The 25,389-nt window shown below is 39.4% G+C and overlaps 1 protein-coding gene across 1 annotated transcript; it reads right to left on the minus strand.

Moving 5' to 3' along the window:
- Positions 1-21,272: 21,272 nt before the first annotated feature.
- Positions 21,273-23,214, minus strand: LOC108712478 (C2 calcium-dependent domain-containing protein 4C). The gene is made up of 2 exons (XM_018254681.2): positions 23,127-23,214; positions 21,273-22,742 (listed from the first exon to the last, which is right to left on the minus strand). The coding sequence occupies exon 2, from the start codon at positions 22,690-22,692 to the stop codon at positions 21,490-21,492; it is 1,203 nt and encodes a 400-aa protein (XP_018110170.1). The 5' UTR covers positions 22,693-22,742; positions 23,127-23,214; the 3' UTR covers positions 21,273-21,489.
- Positions 23,215-25,389: the final 2,175 nt, after the last annotated feature.

Consider the following 25,389-nt stretch of genomic DNA (forward strand, 5'->3'; position numbering starts at 1 on the left):
ATATATATATATATATATATATATATATATATATATATATATATATTAAATAGTTTATTTAGATTAAGCAGGGTTTTACATGGAAGCTTTTTTATGCAAAATATTTGTCTAGAGATCTACACTGTGTGTATTGTGTATAGGTTTCCAGTGCTAAAAAAGAACCAGCAATCTAGTGCTGTAGAGTTCACATCTCTGGTTTTACTTGATAATCTCACTGTACTAGATTAATCACCTTAATACTGACTATGATCCATATGTGTTCATATTGCTACAAAGGTATTCATCCAGTAGCTGATGATTCATGGAAATGAATTTGAGAGATTAAATGGTACAAGCGCATGTCATATGCTACAATAATGGAGAACAAATTAAAGATTTTCCTCTACTAAATGAATAAACATTAGTATATTCCTGTATACTGCAGAAGCTAAAGCTGCTAATAGCAGCCCTGTTCATAATTACGGTTGTGACCTTTCACTGGTGCTACAACCGGACAGTGACATCAGGGGGCAGGGCAATTTTGTTGAGGGGGCTGGACAGTGATGTGAGTAATGTACTTTTAGTACAGAGCTATGATATAAGGCAGGGGTCCCCAACCTTTTTTACCTGTGAGCCACATTCAAATGTAAAAAGAGTAGGGGAGCAGCTCAAACATGATAACGTCTCTTGGGATGACAAGTAAAGGTGGCCATACACGGGCCGAAAAAAGCTGCAGACAGACCGAGTCGGCAGCTTATTGACCCGTGTATGGGGCCCCCCGACGGGCTTCCCCAATCGAGATCAGGCCGAAAGTCGGCCAGATCTCGATCAGATGGGACTAAAAATCCCGTTGGATTGCGGCCGCATCTGTTCGTTGATGCGGTCCCACGATTCGACCGCCCGTTCCCATTCGTTAGGATCCGATCGTTGGGCCCTTGGGCCCACGATCGGATCAGCCCGATATTGCCCACCTCAAGGTGGGCATATTGGAGAGAGATCCGCTCGTTTTGCGACATCGCCAAACGAGCGGATCTCTCCGTGTATGGCCAACATAAGAGCTGTGATTGGCTATCTAGTAGCCCCTATGGGGACTGGCAGCCTACAGGAGGCTCTACTTGGCACTTTACTTAGTTTCTATGCGTTTAAAACTTGCTTTCAAGCTTGGAATTCAAAAATAGCACCTGCTTTGAGGACCCTGATAGCAACATCCAAGGGTTGGAAGAGCAACATTTTGCTCACGAACTACTGGTTTGGGATCACTGATATAAGGGGTAGGACTTTGACATATCAGGTTGACAGGCAGTTCTAAAATATAAAATCTGGGCTGACCACTGTACATGGTACATAGCCTAATATATGCTACATGTTACTGGCCACATGATCCAGCAGAATACATTTTGCTGTGCATATCTTTGGTGAGTTAAAATGTGTACTTGTTAGTGTATGTCAGACAGGATCTGAGTCTCGCATCTCCTGATCCTTATCAATAAGGGGACAAGGTATTTGTTTTGCCTTTTTAATTTCATTAGCAAGTTCCAGATAAGCCATAATTACTTCATCACTCCAGCCAGCAGGAACAGGCATGTAAACCAGAGCTAAATCCATTTACAGGCAATGTGTGTATGTGATGCACTGCATGTCAACCTCTGGCTGTGTGACACAGGCACATAGCATCCGCTCAGCCTCAAGCTAATAGGTTTGTATGCTTTATACAGTCAACTGAAACAAATGTTTAATAAAAATGCTATGTCAAATGCTATAAATAACATTTGTCTTCAGGATAAAGGAGCCTGTCCTGTGATCTATGGATATTTATTCAAATGTATTTGTTGAATTACAAACACATATTTATTGAATACAGTGAAATGTGTTATGATTATACTGCTTAAATATGATACTTGAACCAAAATGTCCGAAAACTGGTGACCTAGGTTATGGCCCTGTTTGACTTGCAAAGTCCCTCAGTGGAATCATATTATGCACCTTCTACTTTTTGCAATGTGATTAATACAAAAAGTAGCAGAGTGCTTTGAGTACTTTGATATCAAAGATTGTTCAGAGGCAAGTGAACTATTCAAATTCTTAAATGCTGTTGAGCTAATCAGGTATATTTCATCTCAGCATAGTGAGAACTTGGTGCTTATAGGTCTGTGTATGGAGTCCTGATTGACTCTATCAGTTACTACTACAGGTATGGGATCCTTTGTCTCTATAATAATAAAACTGTACCTTGTACTTGGTCCAAACTAAGATATAATTACATAGTAACATAGTTACATAGTAACATAGTAACATAGTTACTGAGCATTCTGGATAACAGGCCCTATACATGTATTTTACTTCTAGTTGTGATTTATGTAACTGCCAAAGGGTTGGGTATGCTTAGGATGTTTCTTAAAACACCAGAAAGCAATGGGATGTGTTCAAAAGGTTCATCAAACTCAGTTAAAGGATTTTAGAGCATTGCTGTTTCAAATATCTCATATGTAGTGATGGGTGAATCTGTGGCATTTTTCTTCACTGAAAAATTTGTGAATTTACCGAAAAATTTGCGAAACAGCGAAAAATGTGTGAAATGCATTGAAGTCAATGGATGTCAAAATAATTTTGACGTGCAACAATTTTGACTTGAGTGACAATTTTTATACACTTGACTATTTTGTTCAAATGCATTATAGTCAATGGGCGTCCGAATATTTGCTGGCGGAAAAACGCGGAAAGTGTTTTAGGACACTTCTATAACTGTTCTAAAACACCCTAACTTCTAAAGGGACGCTATTTCAAGTCAGCAAAATCAATCAAATGTCCATTAAATTCTCAAAAAATATATTTTATTACAAATTTTGCCAGCATTATTCATAAAATAACCCTAAACCTTAAAAACACAATTAGATTAGACCTGTGTTTGTAACAGTAGTTACCCATTTCTCCACCAATACAGAGAGGATCCATCTAAAGGAGAGGAAGTCCCATGTAGCACATGCCTTTCCACAAGTTGCAAGTAGTTGCAACTTGGCGAGTCTAAGTTTGTTAAGAGAGGTATCATTTGGGGGTATTCCAAGTCCTAAATATAATATAAAATACATATATTTATTCATAAAGAACAGGAATTATATAGGGCAAAAGACCCATGAATGTTTTTTCCCCCTTACGCTTTCCTAACCCAGTTTTGGGTAAATGTAACCACAGTAATTAGTCTCATAAACACATTTCCCCATTTTTTACCTATCAAATGCTGCAGCATAATCAGACCAATTCAAATATAATTTAAGTTATGCTTTTTACTTAGTGACTGAAGAAAAATAAGGGATCCTTTTGTGAATGTTTGTTCCCTAATTATTGGTGCCGCTCTCTAAACATCAATCATAATTAAAAGTTAATTAAAAAGAATCAGGACAAGGTAAATAGGTTAAAATATAATTGAATAGAATCTAGGTTAACAGACCAGTTACCAAAACTTTGAGCAAAACTCATTACCCTTTCAGATGCAACTATTATATTTACTGTATCTGAGCAAAAATAGCCATCAAGCTTCATGTATACAGTGTTTTGTATGTGATAGCAGTAGTTCCGACTGATCACATACAGAATCACATGTGAGTGCTCAAAGTGGTACAGATCACTCACATCTGACCATTGCCATTTCATAAAAAGGCAAGTGCATGAGGTATATTACTGAGTGCTGTACAGTAGTTAAATCCTGTTGGGAGTAAAGTATGTTTAGTAAGCGGCAGCAATGAGCTCAAGTATATCAAAGTGCATGTTTGCACAAGTGCCTTTAATGGCATATTTTGTTCAACTGACTACAGGTAGATATGTGGTCCCTCAGTTTCAGTGCAATGATAAATGACCCATTTATAGTTAGAAAATGTAATTCTGCATACTGTGCTGCATAGGTAAATGACCCCTTCAGTATTGTAGGCAATTACATTAACTGTGTTTATAAAGTCTTTTGTACATTTACTGTTTACCAGATGCCTTCTGCTTGTTCTGGCTGGCTCCCCTTACTGAGCACACTGCTGCTATAGCTAGGTATCCATCTATTCCTCAACAAAATTCACTTAGAGAAGTCCCACTTCAAGCTTGAGAGCTGACAGCACATGAGAAGATAATGACAAGGATATTTACTGATGGACTGGCTAGTCCCATAAGACTTGCTTTTAAAGTGGTCATAATGTGCCTTGGCTGAAATGCCAGATATGAATGGTTATTACTGATATATGTTGTACTTAGCACATTGTATAATTTATAGCGTAAGGAAAACCATTAATAATAGAGAAAGAAAAACTTTAGATATGTCCATGGAAAATATTGATACAGTATTGATACTTTATCTCAGGGTAGCAATTAACAATGATTCTTCACTTTCTTATATAAATAAGCTGCTGTGTAGCACTGTTTCGGCTTGTGTAACTAGAACTTACAGCTGTAAGAGATTGACTGACATAAGGACCCAGTCACCCGGGGTCTCTGCCACGTCCCTTAGTATGAATCTATTATCAAATTAGTTTTTATTGTAAAAATTAATACCCAGGATCAATGTCTTGCTAAGGTCTTTTTATAGTTAATTGTTAATGTGGCTTGTTATCTGAAATGGCAAAGAAAATGGCTTTATCTAGTTGGTGCAGATTTAAAAAATTTGCTTGGCAACAAAACAGACCAAAACACTGACCAGCATAACGTGCTGTATAACAAACTATCTTATGCCAACTCACAAAAAGTCTTTCTATGCATTTTCTGTGTTGTTTAGATAAGACATCTGTGTTAGTTGATTCTTTGTAAATAAATATACACACAGATTTTTCATGAGCTACGGGAAAACAATTAATATTAGCAGACAGAGATGTAGGATATTATTTATTAACCTATGTAATCTTTGAAAATGGTTCCCATCCTTACTACACACGATTACAACTGTTATTATTATTACTACTGTGTCCGGAGATTGCTACTGGATATCATTTCTAAAACATGATGGAGAAAAGAGGCCTATGACAATAGAATAAAAAAATATTTTACGGGACAGAAATTAAACCTATAGGGCTGTGGCTCTGATAAGTGGGTGCCTAGGAGAGTTACAAATCATTTTTAAATGAAACACGTGACAAGTACATTTGCCCCCTTTTCTGGAAAAAATACTGTTCTTTCTATATATTTATCTTCCTTCCCTATTAATAACATTGGGGTCAAGCATAATTTTCACTGGCCAGAACAGTAAATACCAGCCAGGTGGGAACCCGATTGACAAGCATTCATAGGTATATGTGGCAATTCGATTTTTTCCTGCGGTTTTTATTTTTATCTATTGGCATGGCTTGCTATTCCTCAGCCTTACTTTCCAAGACTATGAAAAAACTTTATGAACCCATATTAAATATGCAAATCCTCTTGTCAAGTAATACATCAAGAGGATTCATCCTAGCAGGAAAATAACTGAAAGGGTGGTTATCATCAGTGGGTGGATGCTTCCTGTGGATAATGCTTCCAGGTTAGGGAGGTCTAGGTAAAGATGTGTATACTGTATATTTTTTTAATAGCCAGTGTGTCTTTCACTGGGGATATTTGTGGTTTACTATTGAAATGATTTTGGACTTGTTTTTGGACTAGTTTTGTGATTGTCTGTTTCTGAAAATTAGACATAAGAACACTGGCTAAATATTACCCAGAATAAGAAAGTACATGCAATAACATAGACACACCCATTAGAAAAATTCATTGGGTAGTCTCCTATAACAAAACTTGTCCTGATTGAAATGAAGATACATATAAATTGTCAGACACACAGCCCTTATTAACCAAAATAAATCACAGGTGTTTCCAAGCCAAGATATAAATATGAGATCATTTTTCCCTGTGTTTACTTCACTTTTTTCATTTCCTGGTTGGCAGTTTTCCTTTCCTTTAAAAGAAGGTTATAAATTTGTTTGCTAATAAAGCAAAGGGCATCTAGCCAAGTAAAGTAGCATCCAAAAGTGTGTCGGAGAAAAGCAATTACCCATACCATGCAGGATACATGAATTCTGTTTGCGCTGATTCACATTGTAAAGGTCACAAAGTTTAAAACAGGGGTGTCCAACCTTTTGGCTTCCCTGGGCCACATTGGAAGAAGATAAATGTTCTTGGGCCACACTCGGAATACACACAGATGCTAACGCTAACTTTTGATTTATTTTATTGTAAAAGTAAAAGAAAAGAGGGTATCATAAACCTAGTGGGATTTTTGACATTGTGTTTGAGAAACGAATGTATCAGTAGCTGGTTGAATGGAAGTAGTTGCAATTCTCAGTGAATTCTCAAGGTGCTCATTAGATAATTTAGTTCTAATTTTACTCTTAATGTGTTCATTCTTGAAAAAAGTTGCTCACAAATGTAGGTGCTGCATATAACCCTAGCATAGCGGGCGATGCCACTGAAAAATGCTTACCTGCTTTTGTAAGTAACTGAACTCTCACTTGTTAACTGCTTTTACTGCTCTAGAAAGCCACACACGGCATACCCTATGTAAAATTTAAACCACACATGCACACAATTAGCAACCGCGTACATACGCTCTGTGCGTTACATTGCAACATGACGTTTCCTGGATTGGCGGAAGTTCAAGCTGGGCCGCATTCATATCCATCTTGGGCCGCATGCCAAAATCAAATCATCAAAATTTCATAATTCTTATATCCAGAATGAACTTCCTAGAGATGGTGCCAACTCAACATTGCATACAAAAATTAAGTTTAAAAATATTAAAATGAACATTGGACAAAATATTAAAACATTAAACAATAAAACTGACATGTGACTAGAATATAATAATTTCTGCATCCAATACTTTACTATTACAACTTCATGTTTACAGATACAAAGCCTTTAAGCAGCTGGACAATACAGGGATCCAAGCTACTTAAAAACCCTTGCACCCTTGAGGTTCTGCCTCACCCTGCAAAAGGTAAATGGGGGAAGTGGAGAACACTTGGCTTATGGTACCATAAATCTGGGTATCTGTCTGTCTGCCTGCCTGTCTTCAAGCCCGGATTTGTGGAAAGGCCACCTAGGCCCGGGCCTAGGGCAGCAGAGTTTTTAGGGGGCGACATGCTTCCCAACCACACCCACATTGGTTCATAAACACTGGGGATGCGCTGGAGATACAACCATTTTATAAATTTTCCATGCACGAATCCCCATTGTTCCTGTCCCCCTGGAGGGGACAGGGGCGACAAACGGCAGTGGGCCTAGGGGCGCCCACTATGTAAATCCGGCCCTGCCTGTCTTGTATTATTTTCATATCTTAGAGTAAGAAAGTTATCTGCATTCAACAATGATGATTCTGTTTTCACACAACCTTTCAAGGAACATATTTGTGACTTTGTACCAAGCATACAGAGCACTGTTGATAATCTGGAGTTATTCAAATATTTTGTAGATATAGTTTCTGGAAAGAACTAAGGCTTGCAGAGCTTTTATATAATAACAGCTTTTAAATTGTTTGCTAGTGCAGTATCTAACTTTGTAGTTCCCAGAAACAAAAGACACAGATTATCAGGGTGTCGTGCAGTCTTTTTGGACTATCTTAATTTTGTTTTACAATATTTACAGGCTAAGAGTCCCAGTCGATTCTTAGAATCAATCTCCAGTGCTGTGTATGTCAAATGCTTCTAGGTTGTGTCCCACCAATGGAGCCCTCCCACAAATTATCACATAATCCCTTTTTTCGCTCTAGGCTACTGGGTCTAGCTGTGGTACACTAATCTTATGATGAAATAAGATTTGCCATCCATGAGGAGATGAGCTGAAACCTAGACTTTTAGGTGGCACTGTATGTGAGCTAGACTTTGCTAAAGCATTTGATACAGTACCAGACAGAAGTTTATGGGTTAAACTAAGGAATATTGGCCTGAAACAGAGTATTTGTACTTGGAAAGAAAACTGACTAAAGGATATAATAAAAAGAGTGTTGGTAAAAGGAATATCTTCAATCTAGTAGACCAGTGTTGTTAGTAAAGTACCGCAGGGGTCTGTTACAAGTTGCTACATTAGTTGAAACATTTCTCAGCAGCATCTGTGGAATATTAACAACTATTGCTTCAATTATATACAGGTCCAAAGATAAGAAATGTTTCAACTATTGTATCAATTGAGAACAGTTTGCAGAGTTGTTACCCCCCACCCGAGATCCTTCAAAAAGACATACTAATGTGGACAATTAAATTTTAAAATATAAGAAAAACAGTAAAAATAGAAAGTAATTTAAAGAAATCTGTATTTCTGGTGAACTTTCTGAAAACAACTGAACTTAAATTTTATTTATGTAAGTGTATTGATAGGTCTTTATAGATATGCATATATATGAACTTGGGGTCATTTGGAGTGGTGGACCTTTATGGACCTTTGCCTTTTTTCAACCCAAATGAATTATGCAACTATTTGTGCCTAACTAGTCAGATTTATCTTAAACCTGTATGTCCTATCTTAAACGGTGCCTGTTCAAAACTGCATCTTCTGTGCCACTGCTGCCTTAACCTTTTATACCAAATCTGCCCATTTCTCTGCATTTCTCTTTGTTTGCTTAACATGTATTTGTAACATTTGCAAAGTCTAATCATGTAGCAGTCTTTCTGTGGCTACAAGCATCCACTGAATGTATGTGAAATTTAGTGGGACTGCCTTTACAGTTGTGGCTAAAGCATATCAATGATTACCGTATATACTCGAGTAAAAGCTGAGTTTTTCAGCATCCACTCTGTCTCACCCACTCGAGTCAATGACACGAATGGCTGGGCTTCAGCAGAACACACACTCCTGTGTGCGCACACCATTCACTTCCCTCCCCGGCACCTCCCACTCACTCACAGTGCCTTCATCACGTGACATCATCAGAGGCAGCCGGCAGCATGGCGATGGGTGTCGCCACCTCTGCAGTCCTGTGGGGACTCGCGCTAGAGATGAGCTGTGGCCAAGTAAGTGCGCAGGCTGGTGTTCTGGGCCAGGGATAGCGGGCAGGCTTCTGGAGATCCAGATGCTCCAACGCAGAGGCAGGTTTATCCCTCCACTCGTGTGTGGAGTGGGCTGAGCCTGTGGGGAAGCGAGCTTGTGAGTGTCTCATTGCCTTACCTGGCTGAGTATGGTGCAGCACTGGTCCAACCCTTGCTGTATGTTTGTATGTATGTGTATGTAATGTATGTATATATGTAATGTATGTATGTATATATGTATGTAATATATGTATACCTTCACAACAGCAAGTGTGGGTAGCACAGAGCTGTGACTGCAGCCTCTTCGGATCAGTAAGTAAGAGGTGAGTTCTTCCCTAGCAGAGCGCACATGCAGGAGGTGTGTTCTGCTGAAGATGTCCTAAAATGCATTTCTCACCCCTAGGCTTATACTCGAGTCAATAAGTTTTACAAGTTTTTTAAGGTAAAATTAGGTACCTCGGCTTATACTCGGGTCGGTTTATACTCGAGTATTTCCTATAAGGAAATTACAATTTATGACAACTAGTATTGATTTCCTCTTAAAGACCCAGATTGTACATTCTGCAAAAGTGACTCTGTAGACATACTAATCTCCTAAAGTATAACCTTTATTAGATACTTTATTATTGATTAAGAACATTTTGGAATGTGTGGCTGATCCATACAAAGTTTCTTTTTAGGGCTATGAATCATATATATTGACTTTCATTGACAAGAACTAACAGGTTTTTTTTTTTTTTACCAAACCTTATACATTTACCTTACCAGTTTATGTTGTGTAAAGGGGTACAGTTGTATGCAGACTTCACTTTCTGTGATGTCTAAATAGATGAGCTCCATTATGTGAGTAGATATACCTGGCAAGTCCACTGCAGGCTCCACAGATGAACCTTATAGTACCTATTTCTAATATTTACAAACCAAGCATTAGAGTTTTTGCTAGTTGTCCTGAAGATAGGTGTAAAATATGGTGCTTGAATTGTATGTCTGCTTATTTGTACAACATTTAAATGAAAAAGGATTTTGTCTTATGACTCCTGGCTCATCTGTCTGTGCATGCTACTCAGTCTATAAGCAATAACATTTTACCTGATATGACTTAAAACACAGGCACCTTCTAGTCTGGACTTCCTTGTAGCCAACCACAAGGCTTAAACTTAATGGGAATTCACGTGTATTAAGTGCAATGTTCCTGTTGCCAAAGAAGCATATCAGATACAAAACAGAAAAGGTTACCAAGAACACGGTCCCCTTATCTAAGTGTGTTAGCTTGGGACAAAATAAGGTAAGAGTTGGCTGATAACTCTGGAAATATCTGAAAGTGGAGATAATTTCAAGTGGAAATACAAACATTGCATTCCAGTACCAGAATCCACTGCCCAAACTTCATGCAATGCCAACTTTCCAAAACACTTTTTCAGGATTATACAACCAACATTGGGCCTCTTAAACATTGATATAACCATGTGACTTTGAGGAAAGCATGCAAATCTCATTGCCCTCTAGCTGTCCTTTATCTCTCGAATGCTTTAGAAGCCTCCTTAAGCTAAACTACATTTCTGGCATCCCTGGTTTTACCCCACATCAGCAGGCATTAGGAACTCTATAGTGTTAAGATTTCAACTGAACAAAACAGGACATTTAATTCATTACTTTTACCTAAATTATATATCTCCCAAAATTCCCCATTAAATGAGGCTGGTTAAAAATGAATTATGCTAATTACGGCCAAAATCTCTGTAGCCTCACTACTGCATTTAGCCCCTTTGACTAGATACATTTTAATATGCACTTGATATTGGACTGCACAAATGCCACCACAGCACAATATACTTTATTTCTCATTAGTGTAGCTATTAAAAAGGTTGTAGTACTATATATATATATATCAATATATTGTATAACTCATTTACTCTTCTGCTTGTATATTGTGATGAAAAAGGATATTTTCTGTTGAACAAATCAAGGTCAAATATTGCAGACTGTGTCAAATGTTTCTTGCCTCTGTGGCTGTTTGTGGCACACACTGTTCCAGCTACAATGTTGCTATTTTCATCAGTGTTATAGAAATCCAGAGCACAATAGGGAGGCTGTCTTTGTGGACACTTAGGTGGCTGTTCACTGAACATGTATGCTTTATCGCCAACAATTATAAATGATTTTATATATATATATATCAATTTACCACTGTAAGACAGCATTACTCAGTGTCGGACTGGCCCACCGGGATACCAGGAAAACTCCCGGTGGGCCCAGGTATCCGTGGGCCCTTCTGCTAAACCAATTATTTGCCTTGTATGTCTATACCACAGCCATTCCCCCATTTCTAAGAGAGAAGAGAGGAAATGGAGGGAAGAATGGATGATAATATTTAAGGAAAAGTGATTAAAAAAATGTGAATGGAGAAAAAAAGGAAAAAATTATTTGGAGAAATTTCTGGTGGGCCCGAGACATCCCGGTCCGACACTGGCATTACTTATTTTAGTAAGGTATTATCACCACTTAGAATACTGCCTAAACTGTTATGATTTGGTTAGTCTAGCTAAACTAGTGAAAAAAACACAAATAATAAATGTGTGTGTGTTTGTGTGTGTGTGTGTGTGTGTAATATACTTTTTGTTGATAAAATAGTTTCAACTCTATAATGAAATGGATACCTTTACCTATACTTGTTTTACATGTTTGCACAACTGAACAAGACTGTCTGGCACCTCTGGGTAAATGCTAGAAATATATTAGCAGACGTTTTAATGAACGGCAAGTACTGCTTTTGGGCAGGTGCCATTTAAAACAGTGTGAATTGTTGCCAATTCAACAATTTTTATGAAAGCAGAAACACATTCAAACATGGGGCTGTCATTTTTACAATATTTATTTAAAAGTGAATGCATTTCTAACATCTGTGATTTTGTCTGCAGCAGAAATCATAGAGTGGCACTGTTCTCTTGTAGCCCATGGAACAAATCTATCGCCAAGCAACAGGTGAGACATACTAATGAAAAGTCACATTAAAAAGCCTAAATGTTCATTTAGATTAGTTAATATATCCAGTATATAATGGATATTAAAGCTTTGGTGAGAAACATATTTGTACACATTTCAGTATACTTTTATTAGTGGTCTTTTAATATGGTGGCAGATGTTAACATCTATGGGGTCTCTGAAAGAAACCAATTGTTTTCTTTTGTTACCATTCTATGTAGTTCTCTTTTTTTTCCAATTTAAGAGCTAATAAGCATCGTTGTTATGCAGTTAGGGTTATGTAATATGAGAAACTTAGAGGCCTATTTATCATGCTGTGTAAAAAACAGGAGAAAAAAGTGAAAAGTGAAACATCATCGGTAATGTTGCGGATAGCAATTAGACTTCAACTGTTTCAAAACAACAGCAAATTCTGATTGGTTGCTATGAGCAACATCACCGATGATGTTTCACATATCTTATGTGGCACAGAGCAACTTTCTTAAATACGGTCTTGGGACTTAAAGGAATAGTTCAGCGTGAAAATAGAAACTGTGTAAATAGATAGTCTGTGCAAAATAAAAAATGTTGGTTAGCCAAAAATGTAATATGTATAAATATGTATAAATGTATAAAGACTGGAGTGACTGGATGTGTAACATAATAGCCAGAACACTACTTCCAGCTTTTCAGTTCTCTAACTCTGAGTTAGTCAACAACTTGAAGGGGGGCACATGGTACATATCTGTTCAGTGAGTTTGCAATTGATCTTCAGCATGCAGCTCAGATTTAAAAGCAACAGATATGACCCATGTGGCCCCCCTTCAAGTCTCTGATTGGTTACTGCCTGGTAACCAGGGTAAACTGTCAATGGAAACCAAGAGAGTTGAAAAGCAGGAAGTTGGGCTATGTTCTGTTATGTTAGACATCCAGTCACTCTAGTCTTTAAACATTACATATTTGGCTAACATTTTTTATTTTGCACAGCCTGTCTATTTATCCAGTTTTTATTTTTACATTGAACAATTCCTTTAATACAAAGCACGGAGGATGCAGTCAGTTGTGTACAGTGAACAGAGGGACGTTATTCTAGTGTAACCTGGCACCCACCCAGTGGCGTAACTACCAGGGGTGCAAAGGGTGCAATCGTACCCGGGACCGCACCCCCTTGGGGCCCACAGGAGCCATGATAACAGTTATTGTGGGAGGCTGGGCAGGGGAGATTTTGCAGCATGCATGCCAACAGCACAATTCATAGGGGGTAGGGCCTGACGGGGTCCTGGGTGCCCATCCTGTACCAGGGCCCTCTGGCAAGTAGTTACGCCACTGCACCCACCACTTTTAGAAGAGCACCAGCAGGTACAGTGGTCAAGTTAACCGCGCAATAACCACAATGTGTCTCCCCGCTGTGCGGGTTGCAGTGGGTACCCAGTCCAATGCAGTAGGGTGGACTAGAGGAGGCCAAGCCTGGGGTAAACTAAAATATACAATGCTTCATGATGTAAAAAAGCGATCGCGTGACATCATTTCTGGTCCACGCAACCTAACTTCTGGTCGGCCCACAATTGCTGTGGGAGCGTGTCGGAAGAAAATCATTGTATACACCTGTTAAAGTGGAGCGCTCACCTCACTGATACACACTTCTTGTAGTGTCAGGTGCTGGACTGGAGGACCCACTCCTGTCGCTGGGTCATAACAATATGTAAAAAGGAACCAGCAGCACACTGTGTTTAAGTTGCAAAAGTGCACCAAAAATGTATTAAGCCCACATCATACAATTAGGCAACGTTTCGGGCCCACCTGGTGAAAGCAGATATCGGTGGTAAAACTTCTTGTAAACAGTTGTTTTTGCAAAATCCAAAATTTGGCACTTTTCCTTGTTTGCACTGTACTCAATGCAATTCGGTTACAAAAGGCAATGTTTTCTATCATCCACACAAATATGAGATAAAGAAATACTTTACCTGTGAATCTTCATATGTAATCTATCTGTTGAAATGCCCGTGTGGCTTACTATATGTGGGGGAAACTACACAAAAGATACGGGATCGTATCTCCAAACACAAGTCTACAATTCGCAGGGAATTACCGTAACCGCATTACCAGTCCCTGCACACTTCCATACAGCCCGACACTCTGTTAGTCAACTTAAATTTCAGGTGATTGACTCTGTGGAAATACCAAGGAGAGGGGGGGATAGACTCCAGCGAGCTTTATTTTTTAGGTTATTACGTTGGTCCTGTATATACATACAATGATGTTACATATTGCATGTTATAAATTTGTTTAATCAAATGTTTTTAACCAAATACTCTTTTTTATCTAAGGTTATTAAAGATCGGCATAGAACACCCTGAGTGCTGACAAAGCATCTGACATATCATTTTGGGGCAGATTCACTAAGGGTCGAATTTAGAAGTAAAAAATACTTCGAAATTCGACCCTCGAATTGAAATCCTTCGACTTCGAATATCGAAGTCGAAGGATTTAGCGCTAAACGTTCGTTCGATCGACCGAAGGATTTTTCGTTCGATCGAAACGATTAAATCCTTCGAATCGAACTATTCAAAGGATTTCGATCAAAAAAAGTTTAGCAAGCCTATGGGGACCTTCCCCATAGGCTAACATTGACTTCGGTAGGTTTTATCTGCCGAACTAGGGGGTCGAAGTTTTTTTTAAAGGGAAAGTACTTCGACTATCGAATGGTCGAATAGTCGAACGATTTTTCGTTCGAAACGTTCGAATCGAAGTCGAAGGTCGTAGTCGAAGGTCGAAGTAGCCCATTCGATGGTCGAAGTACCCAAAAAATACTTCGAAATTCGAAGTATTTTTCATTCGAATCCTTCACTCGAGCTTAGTGAATCGGCCCCTAAGTGTCTCAGAAAAGTGCTGAGTACGGTATGCAGAGTGAGTCTTACTGGCGCCTCAGGTATGCTAGATCATATAACTATTCAATTTTGTTCACAATATTAATTTTTGATGTTTTTTTCAGAGACAACTGGACATTAATTTGGACATTTGTATGGACTTTTTTTATTCTTTATAATTTTTCCCTGGACTATTACATTTTTTTCACTGATTGTATATAACATCCCTGTGATGTCACAAGGAAAGGGTGGAGCATGGACTCTCATACCCCTTGCTCTCACTTTAAAAGGATTCAACATGGTGTAACACATGGCTTGATAAAGGGCCAGGTTGGCCCGAAACGTTGCCTCATTGTATGATGTGGGCTTAATAAATTTTTGGTGCACTTTAGGAAGAAAATCATTGGGCATCAAAAGGCGGGTATGCAGAACCAGATACAGCTTTAAAAACAGACATGTGCAAGTCTCTACCTGCAAGGCTATGTGTCATCTTCCAAGCTCTTCTTTGTAAGCCAATTTATAAAAATCCTTTATTGCAGTGCTTAATTAAATATTGTACCGGAAGATTAGGTTGAGTAAACAATGAAGAGATGAGAGGTATTCCCACCCTTTACTGGCGTCACTCGTGTTTTACTGATTCATCTGAGTGGAAAAAAAATCTTATGTTAACCCATAGTAACCTAGCACAAAACAAATCTGTGAAATCACAGAAATGAATACTATGATCTGAACCATCCTAAATGCAATATAAATAATAATTATTTCATATCGTCTGTGGATGATGGTCAACATATCTTTTATATTACCTATAACTATATTGATACGCATTGACATTGAAATACACAGAGATGTGCATACAAACAAAACACAGGCAAATGATGCACAAGCCATACACGATATTGTGTCACTGACTTTTTCCAAGAAGCAACTTCAAATTGCTCGGAATCAGGGTGGATCAATTAACGTCCTGTCTACATTCTGGAGTACAAGGACGTGTGCCTGTAAGCAAACACACCAGGGACGGGGGGAAAAATGTCAAATACATGTCTGCTTGTGCTGCTATTTTTGCACACCATTTTTTGCCATTTATAAATGAGCCTATATATATATATATATACAGTATATATATATATATATATATACCACGATAAGGTATGGCACGTTCCAAACCAATAATCACCTGGGTGCCAAGTTCTAGTTTCACAACAACTAAACCAAAAAATGTAACAGCGCTCTCAGGCTTTACAAAAACAGTTCCAAAACTTTATTGCAAGATCAACGTTTTGGTCTGTATTCAGACTTTTTCAAGAAAGAATACAGGAGGCAAATCAAACCTTAATACTCAGTGTGCTATTTAAAAACATCATGCTGACATCATCACCAATAAATACATTCCTCTGTGGTTATAATATGCAAATGGCCCCATAGTGAACAGATATAGTGAATAAAGATACTGTTAATTATATCATAAATTCCCCAAAAAGAATGCACCAAGCGTAATTGTAAAGGCAGAACTTACTGGTTTAATGGGTGTCAGTATTACATTATGCCAGGGAAAGATAGATGATGGGGCACTGCCAAGAGCTCATTGTAGAGAAGCTCAACCTCAACCATGTATAGGAGAACCAAGCCCGGCATGTAGCCACATGTAAACCAGTGTTTAACCTGCTGTCATGCATATGGTGGGGAGCTGTGCCTTCTATATGTACTTGCATAAGAGCCTGGAGAACTAGTACCCATTTTTTTGCTATAAACAATATACCTGCCAGCTCCTCTGTTTCAGCCAGACTCATCACCACATTAAGAAACTGGTTCAAGACCCTTGATAAAGCAAAACACTGTCTAATAACCTTGTCATAATACAGACAAACGCTAAACAATTAAAATAAAACATTATATAACATTCACAAAACGCAACCTAATGGGAGTATTTCACTGAGTCCTTTTGGTGAAACAGTCTGTAATGTATGGATCCAAAAATGTATCCAAAAAACTTCTTAAAGTGATACTGACACTAAAAAATTTCTTTTGAAAATATTAATCTACATTAAAAGTTACCTATAGGTCATGTTGATCGTTTTTTGCTGATAGTTCTGCTTTTGTAAGTAATTGTTACTTGAAGTTCCTAAACCTGACTGTTTTGTCAACCTGACTGTCCCACCTCAGCCTGTCAGTTAGAGTTTCTAATGGTAACGGACTCCTGCTGCACAAATATGGCAGCCCCCTCCTAGAGGAACAGGGTAGTAAGAAAGGTCATGTAAAAGCATCAGTCAAATACTTTTATGGCAAATTTATAAATAGCATTCAAAGACAATGTTATGATAGATAATGAAAAAGGTTATTTTCTGATATCAGTATCTCTTTAAGGGGAATAAATGTATAAATTCAATTTTCTGCTGATTAACAATGCTTTGCTCTATTGTTGAGGATTCGGCAACAGTTGGATGGTTGCAGGTGGTACATCCCTTATTTATGTTATGCACCCCCTTAAATCCTTCTGATAGCCTTTCTGCATTTCAAAGGGACACCAACCTTCCGATGTTTTGTCCTTTATATTGCAAGAATCCTAAAACAATTTATTCATAGTTTATGTATAGTTTCAGTAATATCTATGACAGTATATTGGTGTTCACCCCCACTTGCCCCCTCAGTGGCATAAATAGATGTTACTGGGCCCCACAGATAATAATTAAGAACCCCAAAACATTGGTAATTTACTCATTCGATCAGGATATATTGAAGTTGCTCACTAATTAGGGCTCACTGGCCCATTACACTCTTGTGCCTCCCTGTGACTGAAGGTTCTGCTTTTGTAGTTACACCCCTGTTCACCCTAACTGACCTTAAAACCAGGCTTTCAATCAACTCCAACTTCCAGTGCACTGCAGCTGTGACCAGCCTGAGGGGGGGGGGTTAATTAATTATTATTATCTGTGGGGCCCAGTAACATCTATTTATGCCACTGAGGGGGCGAGTTGGGGGTTGTCATCTGCCTGGATTTCACCTGGACAGCCCGGTTTTTGGAAGGGCTGTTCGAGTGAAAAGTGCCTGTCCAGATTTCCAAATTGATTCAATGACTTGGTGATCAGCCAATCACTGGTAGCCACGTCATCTGCCCCGCCCGACATCACCAACCTGCCCTCTGATGTCATCTACTCCTCCTCCTGCCCGTTTTCCCTGAAAAAAAAAGGTGGCACTCCCTCCACCTGCCTGCCCAGTCATGTCCCCCACTCCTCTGGCTACTCGTGTCAGAAAAGATAAAAAGGTGCAGCTGGGGAGGGGTATTTTCTATAGAGGAACTATAGAGGAAGCTGACCCGCTGTCCACCTCCCCTGTGGCCGCGGGGTCTGCATTCTCTATGGTTATGCCAGTGCTTTCAGTAGTATCTAGGTGTGTCATCCTGCCTGGATTTTAACCAGGGACCTGCAGGTTTCTGTGCTGCATGCAAATCCTGTTTAAGTGGAAAGCTGGACCTTATGTAGAATGTCTGACACCCTAGATTTCCAGGCAAAATATCTGCTTCAGCTGTTCTATATATGGCCACATCGGTTCTGAGTTCCCTATCAGTGTCTCTATAAATCCACATCTCTGGTTCATTCACTGCCCATTGTAAGTCCTCTCTGCTTGAACCTGGATGCTCTGAAACTTGTATCTTGATCTCTATATTCTGGTTACTGACTCCTGAGCCCTGGTCTGATTCTTATCTGTCCTGATCCTGAACCTCAGCCTGTTTACTGTTGCAGTTGTTTATCTGGTTCTGACCCAGTCCATCCATCACCTTTCTACACGCCTACCACCACACACTAGTGGCAGTTGCTGGATTCTCATGCATTAATACCTGAGTAACTGAGGGCCAGGCCTACATCCATAGTTGGCTATTAAAGGCAGAAAATCTTGCTTAAACCAGCATTACTTAAATGAGGATTGAGATAATCTTACAAGACTTTAGGAAAGCAAATACGTATTTCTACAAATATCTCCAAAACTTTCCTTCAGGCTGGCCACTCTCCCCCTGTGGGGCCATCCCTAAATGGTAGGTAGACCCAGCTAACATTTTGTTTTGGGTAGTCCCATGAGAAAGCCAGATCAAAAAAAAAAATATATATATTCTATATGCTTCCAAATCTCCTCTTTTGTACAGGATATATATTAATGACTTACAATGCATAGTGTGCATTATCACCCACAATGAAGGGGAGCTCCACAAGCTTGCTGGGACCTGCTATCTATGCAGTTATATATAACTTTGCCTGTGCTTAGACATAGGATGCACACAAGTCCCAAATTTATTTTGTCCATGATCTAAGGGCAGTGGCGAGAGAGATTTTTCATCCGCTATAATTTATGTACGACAGTGGGCAACAAATCTATTGATAATGAGTCTCCTTGGAAATAACTGCAATTGCCGGCAGTAAAACCAACATATCGCAAAGTCACCTGAAGTTTCCTACTGAGGCAACTTCGGGTGACTTCAAAATAACTAAGCGATGCATTCGTTTTACCACCGGCGATTTCCGTTATTTCAAATGGAGACACATTTTCTGGAGATTTTTCGCCCCTAGTCATACATTTTTATTGCGGGCGACAAATCTTCACATCAGCCACTGCCCTAAAGGCTTTGTAACTGTCCATGCAACATCTTAAAAACATTTATTCTCCTCATGTTATCACCCAGACAGTGATCCTCCCTGGGGTTTCATTTACTGCTCTTTAATATTTGATGTCAAGAGGAATAAGGGTTCAAGCCTGCCTCAACTGAATGATCAGATCTACAGGAACATGGGGATAGATAAAGCCTGTTTTTTTCGGTTATGCAGAGATTTATTACGGATGTTTCCATGACAACAAGCCAAGATAACGGCAATCTTTCTGAAGGCAAAGCAACAATCTGCTCTAGGTTAGGCATAGGGTTAAGCTACTTGGTGTCTATGTGCATGTACTTTACTCGTGAGCAGGGATCACCAGCTTGTGGAAAGAAAAGTCAGACAGTAGTTTATTATTAGGCCAAAGATATCTAACATGCTCCAGCTCTGTCAATATTTACCTCTTGCTTATAAATCTCCAACACACATAGGAGCTAATGTAGATTTATAGCTGCTTATGTTAATGCTGGTCTTTGTGTAATGAGATCATTAACCTGTGAACTGCCAGAGAGAAACACATTATTAGTAATAAGGGATGAAGTTATAATATTTTAAGGCATTATCCAAAGATAAATTGTAATTTGATAACTATATATATATATATATATATATATATATATATATATATATATATATATATATATATATATATATATACAAAGAAGAGTGGGCCTGGTGCACCCAGAGTACTAGGTCACTGCCCAGGTGCTGGAACAAAAAATTGTACAATCAATAAAGAAAAGAGTCCGCACTCATGGGTCTTTGTGATGCCCCTGAGGATGGCTCGTGTTTAGGAGCCGAAATGTCGAATAAACACTAAGAAGTTTTTTGATTATATATATATAATAAAGGGCTGTGCCAAGTGACTAAATGGCATGACTATTGAGGTTATTTTGTGGACATGCAGGGTGACTTTTTCACACAAATCAAGGTTGTTGTAATTTAAAGGTCACTATTAATGTAAAAACTTCTTTCTTTGATTCAATATTCTTCATACTTAGCAGTCTACAACATCATTCTCATGTGCGCATATTTATTATAAAAAATACAAAAATATATTTTTATAATATATACAAAATATTCAATACAATGAAATATAAGTATAATTACATAGCAAGAAGTACATTGAAGAACTTAAGTACAGTTTGCAGGCAGCAATATTTAAAGGGAAAATATCACAAAATGACATTAATCTTACTGTATGTTGCTTTTCTTATCACAGTTCTTTGTGCCTATTGTTACAGTCTCCTGTCTGAAAAGAATATTCCAGTGCACAATTGCTTACTGCTGATTATTTAACAAACTGCATTTGAACCTTGAGTGAACTCAGATTTACTGTGGGGGTGAGATATCACTACTGTTATCAGCCCTGAGCTTGGGTTTTAGATATTTGAAGAAATTACATTTTGAACACCAAACCAAAAACTATTTTTTCATTCCTTGCCATCTCATGTTAGGATGCAAGGGGTTAGGCAGCCGGAGCATCAAGGAAAGAACACTGAGATCCTAAAACATGATGGACCTTTGTATTTTTTACAGTGCCAGTAATTAAAGTAGCTAGATGATCTGTCCTTTCCAAAGTAAATATCTCATATCGGTCTCTAAATCAGTATCCTTTAGTGTTTGATAAATTGGGTTTTCTGATAGATTGGGTAAAGACAGGTATTGTTAGCCCATAGATGTTGTTGAACTAAAACCCACATAGTCCTCCTGTCATAAGGGTTGCTCAGAGGTTTAGCTAACCATTGGCTGGAGAGCCACCCTTTTCCCTTAAAATGTGCATTTTACAAATTAACTCCAGACCACACTTATATAATTATTTTTTTATATTTTTGTCAATCTTGAGTCTGGTTTGAAGTTAATACATGAAACTTGTATGGTTTTCAAAAGCAACACAGCATAGACAGAATGCTTTTATATGTCGATGGCCCTTAAATAATAACCTGTAAACACACTACAGACCCCACCCCTTTCCAACACTCTGTCTTTTCACAAGTTTTTACATAAGTTACATAAGAAATATAAAATTGTTTTGTTCTTCTTCTTCAACATAGTTCTAGTGACCTACAGAAGTGTTCAGAAGCACAGGATGCTGAGCAAAGGAAGCTCACTCTGTCCCAGAACACAGTCCCTCTTTATACCAAACATCTTGTTAATTGCTTTAAGTTTCAAACAGTGGCAGTGGAGTTGTGTTTCTGAAAGGTTCTCAAAAAAAAAGTCCTCATTGAAAATGGGATTCCGACTTCTCCTGATGACAGCGCTCCTCTGTTTCTGCTGCTTTCCAGGGGTGATAGACAGAGTCAAAAAGCAGTTGATGGTTTTGGGGTCAACAGTCGATTGATAAAGTCCTTCAGCACTAATGAGACGGACTCGCAGTCTCTGAACTGTGGGGCAGTATTCTGCAGACAAACGGAGGGAGCCTCCACCATCAAGGAAAACAGTATTGTCTCCCACAAATCTGTCTCTTGAATACAAAAGATCCATGGGAAATATGGAATCCATCTTCCCATCAGAAACTCTTCGTACAGTGCAGGGACTGCTGTCAGTGGAGCTTCCCTCATCTGCAGACAGCGAGTTATTTCTGGATATCCCTAACTTCGTCTTCCCCTTGAAAGCCCGTGAGAAAAGCTTATCCTGACTTATTGCTTTGAGCAAAGAGCTGCCCCTTGGAAGAGACCTCTGCAACAAAGGTGAGTTGAAAGGGGAAGAGTCTGTAGAAGATGATGTGTCGCTGTCCAAGGTACCATATCGGCTGAGGGGCTGCAGTCTGAATGAGAAGCTACCAGGAGAGGAGGTGGTGTTGGAGCGGGTTCTGGGAAGAAGAATGGGAAAACTGGCAGGGTCATTGTGAAAAAGAGACTCTTTCCTTCTGGTATTGGGGCTTTCAAGCAAAGTGCAGAATCCATATGAAGTTTGCATTTTTGGAAGATGTGGGAGTGAAAGTGCAGCTTGGGATTGAGGATCAGCATTAGTGCTTTCCTCTTCAAGTAAATCTTCTGCACTGTCCATTTGAATAACATGTGTCTCTGGTGGGGTAAGTACTCCTATTTCAAAAGCTGCCCCAGAAAGTTCAGGAACAGACCTATGAAATGATCTTATTTGCAGGACTCTTTGGGATGGAAATCGGGGAGGGATGCAAAATTCAGGAATTCGGTCCGGGGTGAGGACATTGGGGCAGGTTAGTAGACTTTGCCTCCTGATGGCAGTAGCTTCTTTTGTGGTCATTTGGAAATCCAGACCATTTGTTTCTGCTATCTTGAGTTTTTCAAAGAGCCACATCTGTCCAGCTGATTATTTCTCCAATCACGTCTGCAATTCCAGTTATTGACCTGTGATAGCAAATACAGTACATCATTAAAAATAGATCAGCAAAGCAAACAAGAAGAGAGGAGTTTGCAAAGTTTTCACAAAATAGCAAAGGAAAACCTGTGTGCAGGATAAGCTGCATCAATGACCATGTTCTAAGCATTCAACATCATTTTACATTAGTGTGACTTATTTAATGCTTTAAGAAAGCTACAATTAGACTACTAAACATGTTTGTATTACACTCTATTACACTTTAAAAATATCATACTGGTGATTTCACTTGCCCAGAAGTAACCCTATTGTTAATATCTAATCAACCCATAAAATCTTATATACAATTCACTATACTTGTGATCTGTTCTGTGAGAATCAACAGCATGTAAGAAAGGATAGAAGCAAGTTACCTGTAACTGATCAATAAACAAAACCAGGCAGCGTGAAATGAACAGCTGTTGCAGGCAGAGAAAATTCACCTCCACTCCCAGCTCTGAGCTCTGTCTAAACTCAACCACGTCAGGCACCAGTTTATGTAGCAGAGCTGCGCTAGGCTCCCAACCAATCAACTTAGCTCCTACCTTAGGAAAGCAATCTAAGGTAACGGAGTGACAGCACAGAGCCATGTGACTGTGAAAAGCGTGAAGCACTTCATAGGTTGCCAAGATTCTTTTTAGAACACACACTACAAAATTAACTTGTGCACTGGTGAACTCAGTAGATGGAAACAGAATATACTTTGGTTTTCTCAGCAAATTTCTTGGCTGGTATAAATAGCTGTGATTATATTTGCAGAACAATGATTAGCATGATAAATAAACAAGGAGATTAAATAGTTAATTCTTATATTGATAATGTGTGTGTGTATATATATATATATATTTTTTCTGTTAAAAGAAAAACCTTTTTTTTCTCCATAAGTCCTGTGTGCGCTAGCTTCTTTTGAGCCATTATCAATATATTTAAGACAGCGACATTTTGTGCATACTGCTACTAAAAAATGCCTTACCCTTTAAACAAACCAGGGATTGTTTGTCCATATATTGCAATATATTTAAGCTGGCCAACTACGTCAAAGTCATCCCATATCTGGCCAGTCCTATGCTCAATTTTATCTGATTCATTAAGAATTCTATTGCTTCATTATACATTTTACAAAGGGACTAAGTTTTACCTGCAACTACGCAATATCTTGCAACTACGCAATATGTTGGCGCTATATAAATACATGTTAATAATAATAATAATAACTTACTTGCTGCTTTCAAAGTAAACCTCCATACTTGGTGTCACGGCCGGCACCCAACACCAGAACAAGTGCTCGAATCCTGGTTCTGAGCTAAGCTTCACCAGTGGTGTGACCACCTTTGAGCTTCGGGAGGAGCCCTCAGCCTAATCGGGTGCCACCTGGTCTTACGAGAGGTTCAAGCAAGTGTTCTGGCAGGCAATGGGGCACGGCTGGTAGCTAGAGTCTTTGGGACCGAGGATCACGGTAACAGACAAGGATAAGGCAGAAGGATCGTCAGACAGGCTGGGTCGTGGCAGGCAGAAAGCAAGGGTCGTCAGGCAGGCAAGGGTCAAAACCGGGTATCAAGCAGGAAGGGTACAAGCAGAAGAGTAGTCGGATATCAGGCACAGGTCAGGATACAGAATTCAGGATGGTCAAGGTACAGGCTGGGTCAAACACGGATAATCAGATTCAAACAGGCAAAATAGCACAAGGCTTCAGAACAGAGCACCAGAAACAAGTTCTATCACGGGCAGTTTGCTGGGAGTGGAAGTGGCCTATTTATACCCTGTTTGGACGCCAAGGTTTTCGCGCCAAAATTGACGCACACGCGTCAGGATCGACGCGCGCGCGTCCGCATCAAAATAAAGGAAACGAGACGCGGGCGCGCGCGTCCTAAGGAGGCAAGATGGTGGAACCACGAGGCGGGCGTCCCCGCGGCCGGCGTGGCGGGCGTCCCCGCGGCCGACTTACAGCACCCCCAATCCCAGGTAAAACAGATTTCCTTACATTACCCCCCTCTCTAGGGGGGGACACCGGACCCCCAGGCTTCCCAGGAAACTTTAAATGGAACTGCTTCCTAAGACGATCAGCCTTGATGTCATCAACTGAGACCCAGGAGTTCTCCTCAGGACCGAATCCTTTCCACCTAGTGAGGTACTGGAGTTTGTTACGTACCATTCGGGAATCAAGGAACTCCTGGATCTCAAATTCAGGCTGACCGTCAACTTGCACTGGAGGGGGAACAGAAGTAAGGCGAGTATTAGCGGCAGGTTTAAGTAAAGAAACATGAAAAGAATCAGAAATCTTGAAATTAACAGGCAATTTAAGGCGAACAGACGAAGGGTTGATAACAGTAGTGATGGGGTAAGGACCAATGAAACGGGGACCCAGCTTAAGGGAAGGAACCTTTAGCTTGATGTTTTTGGTAGAGAGCCACACCAAGTCTCCCACTTTATACTGGGGTGCTTCTCTACGTCTTTTATCAGCAGCCCTTTTCTGAGCAGAAGTAGCAGTAGACAAGGAATCATGTACCTGGGACCAAATCAAGGAAAATTGTTCGACAGAGGAATTAGCGGAAGGGACAGAAGAACCAGAATTAGAGAAGGAAAAGGCTTTTGGGTGTAACCCATTAACAACAAAAATGGAGACTCCCCAGTGGAGGA

This window comes from Xenopus laevis, chromosome 3S (genome assembly GCF_017654675.1).
Source record: "Xenopus laevis strain J_2021 chromosome 3S, Xenopus_laevis_v10.1, whole genome shotgun sequence".
NCBI lineage: Eukaryota > Metazoa > Chordata > Amphibia > Anura > Pipidae > Xenopus > Xenopus laevis.

What these genes read in the sequence shown, in the direction of transcription:
- LOC108712478 (XM_018254681.2), bottom strand. Translation starts at nt 22,692, where the DNA reads ATGTGGCTCTTTGAAAAACTCAAGATAGCAGAAACAAATGGTCTGGAT.